General features: G+C 39.9%; 2 protein-coding genes and 1 non-coding gene across 3 annotated transcripts; 2 read left to right on the top strand and 1 right to left on the bottom strand.

Annotated features, from left to right (window-relative positions):
* The first annotated feature begins 55 nt into the window (after positions 1-55).
* Positions 56-2,289, top strand: LOC136343030 (uncharacterized). The gene is made up of 4 exons (XM_066289397.1): positions 56-1,391; positions 1,488-1,616; positions 1,676-1,768; positions 1,934-2,289. Exons 1-4 carry the CDS (start codon positions 1,383-1,385, stop codon positions 2,126-2,128), a joined length of 426 nt encoding a protein of 141 aa, XP_066145494.1. The 5' UTR covers positions 56-1,382; the 3' UTR covers positions 2,129-2,289.
* Positions 686-758, top strand: TRNAK-UUU (transfer RNA lysine (anticodon UUU)). Its single transcript has one exon. It is a non-coding gene; the product is annotated as a tRNA-Lys (tRNA).
* On the bottom strand, positions 2,265-8,453 carry Ndg (Nidogen). Its single transcript, XM_066289297.1, has 18 exons — positions 8,168-8,453; positions 7,828-8,074; positions 7,650-7,771; positions 7,480-7,598; positions 7,345-7,427; positions 7,152-7,295; positions 6,880-7,099; positions 6,656-6,824; positions 6,326-6,602; positions 6,075-6,272; positions 5,873-6,025; positions 4,587-4,928; positions 4,248-4,346; positions 4,038-4,193; positions 3,858-3,992; positions 3,205-3,804; positions 2,891-3,154; positions 2,265-2,832 (listed from the first exon to the last, which is right to left on the bottom strand). The coding sequence occupies exons 1-18, from the start codon at positions 8,354-8,356 to the stop codon at positions 2,387-2,389; spliced, it is 3,963 nt and encodes a 1,320-aa protein (XP_066145394.1). The 5' UTR covers positions 8,357-8,453; the 3' UTR covers positions 2,265-2,386.
* Between the last annotated feature and the right edge of the window lie 405 nt (positions 8,454-8,858).

Here is an 8,858-nt window from a genome sequence, read left to right as displayed (position 1 = left end):
CTAAATTTTATTAATTTATTACATTTGGAATTGCCCTTGTGACACACATTCGAGTTTACCTTTAGTTTTCTACTTCACTGAGCATTAATTAAATTCATAGCCGCATAGGAATTGAGTGGAGGCTCGTTTGGATCGGCTCTATTTTTTTGAGTCTGTGCCAATTAGAGTTTTTGGTAATATTTTAATAGATAAATAGCAAGAAACATGTAGGACGAGGTTTGGGGAAGACAGAGTAATTATATAAAATTTATAACCAGCTTTCAGCAATTTATAACTAAATTTATTTGTCAAACGTTATTAGTAAAAAAAAAAAATGTTTTATTATTATATTTAGATAGATAACTTCAATTTTAACTAACTGAACTGTATTCGTGCTATAATAGCTGAGATTCTTTTTTTTTATTAACATGTTTTATTGCCTAATGATCCCCTACTTTAAAATTACAAACAAACACGTCCTTCAGGAATAGCGCCATCTGTCCTGAAATATGTATGTTCCCAGCTGCAAATTGTCCGTAAACAATTCTTATAAAAACTATTTATGTTACGACTATAAACTATTGAGTTATTTCTGTAACGCAACTACATATGACTGTATTTAATTTTATTGTAATTATATATATTTACTTTTCATCATATAACACCAATATGAAGGTGCTACAGCAAAGACAAAGTTAGAATATCTGCCCGGGTAGCTCAGTCGGTAGAGCATTGGACTTTTAATCCAAGGGTCCAGGGTTCAAGTCCCTGCTCGGGCGAAAATTTTTTTATTAAAAAAAAAATTATTTCGCAGTGCTGAAACGCGATTCAAGATTATTTGCATAACAAAGAACTAAAAAAATAATTATTTTTTTCTACATATCCGCACTGTTTGTAATTATGGTGTTGCATAAGGTAAACCGTCATTTCCTGTAACGCCAGTCCAGCAACACTTATAAAAGAGCATTTATTTGATAATGACACGAGAGAAATGAGAAATGTGAAAGCGAATTCGTTGCTCCTTTGCCGAAGAAGGGATTGTAAAACTCCATAGACGTAGTCTGGAATATTATTCAGTACAAAAACACATTTAACTAAACGGTCAAAAGCTTTATTTAAAATTTTTGTTCATTTGGGCCAATGAGGTTTGAGATTCATTATGAATTTGCAGATGGTAAACGGGTTAAGGGACGTAGTATTTTAAATTATAATTATGGTAATTGCTGGGTACGCGCCTCTGCTTAAGGCGGATATGCTTCATGTTGTTAACAGGCGTTTAAAAAATCATCTTATGGTGGTACTCTTATAATGTAGAAAAGGAGGTGCAACCGAGCATTTCTCTTCAGTGTATTGGTTATTTCTATGTTATCTATAGGAGCCTTTGAATAGATTTATTTGTGATAATGAGCAAGGTAAATCATTTAAAAATATTGAAGACATATTTTTTTCTTGACTTAATGACGAAGGAAATATATTTCTTTTACTTACTAAATTCTTAATTGTATTAGTTAGTGGTGTATATCTTGGATAAATTTGTATGGTTACTACTGGCTACAGTCTTCACAGGACAAGCTCTTCAATTAGCTGGTATCATGGAAACTCCTAAAGCCGCAGGAGCCATCGAATATTATCAACAGGTAAATAAAACCGAATCGATAACACTTTTTGCAGTTAACAGACCATTATTTTTTATTAGCTTGAAGATAGCAAAACCGCAGCAACACGCTGGAAGAGGGAAGAGACTTCTGAGATCACGGAAAGGTCCCAATTAATTGACATGCTCTTCAATGTAAGTATCCATCGTGTTTTGAGACAGATTGACGGTATGTTGAGGGGAAAGTGGCATCAAAGCTGGCGGCCTATTTACCCTCCTCACGGTTACTTTTGCTGACAAATATAGGTAAGAAAGTCTCGGTTACGTCTCTAATGCCTGCAATCCTTTCTTTTGTTTTAGATCCCGATTAAAACGCTCATGGCAATGAATAACTTGGTTCAAAAGTCACGTCCTGCTTTCAGAAAGTTGAGGGATTTCACCCTGAAGAGGATTGAGCAGATTGAAAAGAGCACCAAGGTACCTAAAACCAATATTGTGCAGAAAAGGTCGTATCCGGTGTATATCAGAGAAGTTGAGAAGTTGAGTAGTTCTTAAGAGTGGGAGCAAATATTTGTTATCTTAGTATAATAAACTATTTTTGTGTGGTATTATTACTTAATATAAGCTATATAGAATAATTCAAATTCGATAAGGTATTTTCTAACTGCTCTTGCCATTGTAGAGACTGAAGTTTTTAGAAAAAGTATAATGTATTTAAGCGATTGAATAAAAAACATAAATCAACACTATTACTAATTAAAAGGCAGTAAGTTTGATCCTCTTAATCCTCATTACAAACTATGTCTTAAGCACCTAAATAACGCAATTAGGTTCCTCGTTAGGATTGAAACTTCTCGCACAAAGACAGTTCTTGCTGCCTTTCCCATCAGGCAAACAAATGTGTTCTTCCGGACATCTGCTGTATTGGCAAATGCTGCTCAAGGATGGGCATCTGTGAGGTACTGCTGCCAGGCCGAAGAGCTTATTCCCGGATCCCCCTGCTGGAATATTAAGAGATGGTAGTCTGATCAGGGTATACTTGTCGACACGTTCGATTTTCTTTGAAATCCAGTCTGACCAATACACCAAACGGTCAGTAACGGCGATTCCGAACGGATACGTGCAATTAACCGCGATGGTCTGTACTTGACGGGTGTCGATATGGACACACTCAATTTTCTTAGTGCCAGCGTCGGAATAACAAAGCTGTTCGGTATCATAATCCATAGCCAGAGCATTAGGTAACACCACAGACTTTCCTATTAAGAAATGCAAAATATTTTGGGTGCGTTTATTTGATGCGATTAATATAATCACCTTCAAGGAATATCCTCCTATCGCTTCCATCAGCATTGGCCCACTCAATCTTGGGATGTTGCCTATTCCAATCAGACCAGAAGATTTTACCTCTTTGAGGATGCACAGCGATGCCTCTGGGATTCTCTAATCCAGTACTGAATAACTTTCTACGCCGTTTGGAGTCCAAATTGGCCACCTCAATGGTCTCCAAAGTGGAGTCTGTCCAGTAAATGTTTCTGGAGACCCAGTCAATTGCCAAACCTTCCGGAGATTTTATCTCGACTAAAATCAGTCCTAAATTATCCAATGAAGATGCTTCAAGGTAGACATACAAGTAATGAAATCTTCAATATTGGTCCCATTATACCTAGCGCTTCTAATTGCATTCAAGCTAATATCGCTCCAGTAGAACCTGCCTTTTAAACAATCTATATCCAGCCCCACTGCAGTTTGGTAGCTCTTGATTTGAATAGACTTTCCAGGATCTCTCCTGTTGGGCTCCATGGGGATCCTGTGAGTGGCCCAGCCCTGATTCAGCAACAGAAAGTTCCCTTCATCCCTGGAGACTTCCTTGCAGACAACTCCATTTCCTGTATATCCAGGGTTGCACTGGCAAACATATTTTTGCCTGGAGTCGAAATTGCATTGGGCATTTCGATCGCACATAGAAGGATCAACTAAGCAATTTTTTTCGATGTTGCATACAAGGCCATCTCCGAAGAAACCGGATTTGCACTTGCAGATGTAGGTGAAAGCCTGAGGGTCGTATTGGCATGTCGCATGTATGTCGCAGTTGTTTAAGGTATCACAGCCTATAGGTCTTTCCTTGCACTCAGTTATACCATCCCCAAGGTAGCCCGATTTGCAGGTGCAGTAGTTGGTTTGATAGTCATCGTCAAAGAGACATTCCGCGTTTTCGACGCAAACGCCACCTATGTCGATTCGTCATTAATATGAAAATTGATTAAATAAATGAAAAAATTACCTCCGCAGGAGTTTCCCAAAGGTACACAGACATGTTGGGAATCTCTGGAGTGCCCCTCTTTGCAAACACACTCGTACCTGCCGTTTTGAGCGACGCATTCTTCGGTATGGGCGCAGTCCGCGTGGGAGCTGCAGGCTAATATATTTAATGTAGGAGACTACACAAGTCACAATTATAAACCTGCAATTGCGCAAGAATAACCATCCCCAGCATATCCGGCATTGCAAACGCAGGAAGATCGGCCCATGCTCTCATCGTAGGTGCAGGTAGCGTGTGGATCGCAATTATCCGTTTCGGTGCAGGAAGATCGCTCCTCCCGACACGTGAACCCATCTCCTAAATTCATTAAAGCACGTGAATACAGAAGGAGTACGATTAACGACTGTGTACCTTCGAATCCCTCACTGCAAGTGCAAATGTATCCTCGAAGGACCACGTCGAATGCGCATCGGGCGTGGTAGTCGCAATTGTGCAACGTCCTACAATCATCTGAAATTCATCAATATATAAACAGAAAAAATCGTATATCGCGCCCTTACAAGGGACATTACTGAAGCCCTTAGTACCAAAAGTGCTTTTAGTGCTGAGACAAGACTCGTTCAGTTTAGAATAAACATACCCGAAGGGGCAGAAACAAAGTGATGAGTTAAAACATTGAACTTCTGGTGCATCAACCTCTGAATCAGATTTGCATTTTGCAATTTATTATGGGACTCCAGATTTATTTACCTGAAGTGTCTCCTGAGCCGATTTTGCAGTAGGAACTTTCATGGTCCACCAAGTACCCTTCGGGGCACCAGCATAGATTGCCTGAGCAAGTTTGGAGCACCAGGGCGTTACTGTCATTTCTAGAAGTTGAAGCACTATCTTGATTTTCTGTTGTCTGCTCAGTTATATCAGGAATGGTGGATGGTAGGGGGGTACAGTTATATCCATCCCCCTGGTAGTCGGGATGGCAACTGCATCGATATTGTTGCGATTCGCGGTGGATGCTGCAGATTCCGAAAGGCGAGCAATTGTTGTAAACGTTGCAGCTTTGGCTTGTGATTGCCAGGCATGTGTAGCCATCACCTAAGACAATTTCAAATTCCAGAAATGGGGGTTTAATAGCGCTAATCGGGAAAATCTGTCCTCATGGACAAAATGATTTAATATTTTGTATTGCCAGTAGTATTTGAAACAAATTGATATTGTACTAGTCAACTGACATACGGAGTTTTCAATAATGATTGTAGGTCACGTAACCAGTTAGATAGGCAACCCGTTATATCATCTAGGAACATTCCTAGATGTATATAGGGGGTTGCTTATAATGATATAACGGGTTGTCTATCTAACAGCTAACGTGACCTACAATCATTATTGGAACACCAACAGTGGAACAATTAGCAGTAGAACAATATTCTGTTCATCGATGAGACCAAAATCTAGTTATGAAAGTCAGATGGACGAAGTTATGTTTACAGACGAGTTGGGAAAAGATATACCAACTGCAATTTTATTCGGACCTCCAGCTTTGGAGGTGGTGGCTCACTGCCTTGGAAAGTTATATGTTAGGAGAGGTGCATCAAACTCGCGAAAGTAGTTGGGCGAATGAGGGCAGATAGGGATGTCGCTGACATCTTTTAGGATCATGTTTTGACATACGTAGGCCGTATTGAGTGGGAATGATTTGTGTTAATGCACGACGACGCGTGACTACATGTCGCTGGCATAGTGGCAAACCACCTGGATTCAGTCCAGATTGAAATATTAGATTCGCTGTCCTATAACCCAGTTTTAAATCTGATAAAGCACACGTAGGATGAGCTAAAAACACGCATAAGGAAAATAAATCCCGTTGCACCTACAATAGAATAGCTTCGATTTGTAGCCTATTATGAATGGAACGCAATTGTAGGGCTGGTATTACCAGTACAAAGTCTGAAATGACCTAATTTCATCTTTTCGACAGGAAATTGTTGCTACAAAAACATTTGATATATATGTCCATGAGTTAATAGAGTTAAATGTACCTCTGAACCCTGATTGACATCTACAAGTGGCCACGTTGTCAACCTCCACGCATTCTGCGTCTGCGTTGCAAGTCACATTAGAGCAAGAGCTGAGAGGGGAGCAATGCTTGCCGTCACCTTCGAAGCCTGGATTACAAGAGCATTGGTAGCTGCCTGTAATTAAAACTTAAGGTTTCAGATACAAAGTATGGTGTTTCGTCACCTATAGTATTGTAACACTGTGCATTTCCATCGCATTCATGGTTGGTCTGGCACTCATTCTCGTCTACGCACGTTTGCTCGTATCCAGAGTAAATTTTCTGATATCCGGGATTGCAGACGCAGGAAAAGGAGCTTCCTTCGACTACGCAGGCACTGTTGGCTCCGCAGGAGTCTCTCCCTTCGATACAAGGGTCGTACTCTACAGAGGAATCCGTGACAAAAAAACCTTAACTGACACATCTACAGTTCTACCTCCAATGGGAGTGACTTTGTTGTTAACACCGAACCTGACAATCCTCTCCCTTGCCTCGTAACTAATGAAATTTCTGCCCACTTTCAAAGTCCAGCTCTCTCCGATGGTATCATTTTCATGGGGACAAGTATTGAAATCAAAAGTTTGTTCCACTCTAAACACAAAGCTCATTCCTTCCCCATTGGTATCCGTAGTGTTGTAGCGCCTATCTGAAGTCATCTGAATCAGTCCTGGACCGGTTTGAGTATATTGCTCCTGGTATTCGTCTACCACCACCTATTTGTTTAATCGAATATTATGAGAGTTTGAGTTACATTGGGAGTGAATACCCGGGCATGTGCGGCTAATGTGGGGATTTCTCCTTGAACTTCGACGTCCACTTTCAAATGATCGAACACGTCCAATCCAGAGAACTTCTGGATGGTACGCACCACTTGGCTGGTGTTCAGGAAGGTTATGGTGGCAGTGTGATTGACTTGCCCTCCTGTTTTGGAGAACCTGCAAATTCCTATTTTAGATCTAAAGCAGTTTTTGTAGTTCAAACCGATCGAACCCATTTAAAGCCCCTCTGACTGGTAGCGCGAATAAATAACCTATTACACTGCCTAAAATCTGAAGAGTTTGTATGTCCCCTCCTATCGATTCTGGAATCTTTGATATTGCGGTGTAAGCCCGCCCATCGGCAGTCACAATATAAGATTGCAAGTCCAGATTTTCCAGTCTTTCCCCATTTAATTTACCATTCACTTTTCCGCCCACTCTCAAAGGCACCCCTGGAAATTACAGCAAATCACATGAGGTGCGACATGTTGATGAGAATTTTACCATTACGGACGCAAAACTTCCCATTTCCAAAGTATCCCGAGTTGCATCGACAGCAAAATCCTTTTATGAAATTTATGCAGGAACCATAACTGTGGCATGCCGTTGGTACTTCTTCGCATGTCGGGGGATAGAGCTGATTTGACTCTAAAATAATTCATTTTAAATGACATTTAAAAAACTTTCGAAATCATACTGCGTTCATAATTGTCGGGTTCTACGATGTCCTCATCACTGATTTTGAAGATGAACTGGCCGGGAAGTCCCATGTTGGTCCACCTGGAAAATTTTCTTGGTAAAGTGATGTTGGTGTAAGATTTCAAAAGGCTACTTTTCCAAATTTCGCACGTGTTCTGTGGCACTTCCTGGCAGAGTATGCTCTTTTCCTTCAGAGGAAAGGAAGCCCGCTTGGGCCCTGGCATCTGGAAGGCCCGAATCATCTCCACTTCCCTGTATGAAATAAAATCCAGTATTTTAAACAACTACAAAGCCCCCCCTTACTTGAATCCATTGAATTCCATTTTCTGGGTACAAAAACTCGGCGAAACTCTCCCTCCCATTTGTGATGAGCACCACTTGGTACGTATTCACCTTATTGGCTTTCATATTGAAATAACCAACCCCTACAAGACGTGGTGTTAGGAAATCGTTGAAATTAAAAGTTTAGAATAGGTAGTACCATTCCAGGTGGCAATAAACAGGCTTCTAGCCTCGAATTCTGTGTAGTCCAAGAAGTTTTCGTGTACGTTTTCAGTGGCCCTGTGCAATAATGCTGGATCCTGAGTTTCATAGTATACTATGGTACCCGCAGTGGTGATATCCACGTTGGAGTAAAATGGGGCTATTATAGGGTACTCCAGGGGAAATTGCATGTTAATGAAGTGGGGGATTTCCGTTTGAAAAGACAAGAAGCCGTTCGAATTCACCTACATAGTCAAAGGTCATATTTTGTTACTAGGTCATCGACTCTGCCTAATTAAGTTGTTAACCCTAGATTAGCTCGATGACGAAATACTCACAAAAATAGCTTTATAGGAAACACCGTAAAAAACCACGGGTACTTGTAATTGGATTTCCTCACTCGACACGTCATCTTCAGGGGGTAGTTTTTTGGAAACAGGGGTGTCGTATTCGTATAAAAGCCCTGAGGAAATTGCTCTCACTGAAACACATGAGCACAAAAATAGGAAAACATGTTTAAACCTCATTGTTGAAAGAAAAATGATAAAGGCCTAAATAGGTCTATACTTTAGCCGCTTCAATGAGCAGTGAACTGATTTTTTCAGTTTGGAAATTACTGCTTATCGGGGACATATATCTGGGTTCAGAGGGCAGAACATAATGAGCTGTTTGTTTCCTGCAATCGGTTATCGAATAATTGAAGACAGATTCTCTATGTGTTACTGTACAGGGTGTTTGGAAAGATCGGTACAAAACTTAAGAATACGAAAGTAGAGCCAAAAATAGTAATAAAGCCGCTATGAACATTGCTCGTATGTTTATTGAGTTGTGGCCCTTCAAAAGGGTACTCTTATTTGGATATTTTTTTAAATAACTTTATTTTTCATTAAACTACGCAAAATTTGAAGAAAAAAAAGCGAAATTATTTTTCCAAAATGGTCTAATTCATTTAAAAAAATTATATTATTTATTTGATAATTCAAAGGAATAAAAAAAGATAAAAAAATTTCTCTTAGGGAGAGGTAAAAA

This window comes from Euwallacea fornicatus, chromosome 13, assembly GCF_040115645.1.
Source record: "Euwallacea fornicatus isolate EFF26 chromosome 13, ASM4011564v1, whole genome shotgun sequence".
In the NCBI taxonomy this organism is placed as follows: Eukaryota; Metazoa; Arthropoda; class Insecta; order Coleoptera; family Curculionidae; genus Euwallacea; species Euwallacea fornicatus.
The sequence above is the reverse complement of the archived record's forward strand: the minus strand, read 5'-3'. Positions and strand labels throughout refer to the sequence as shown.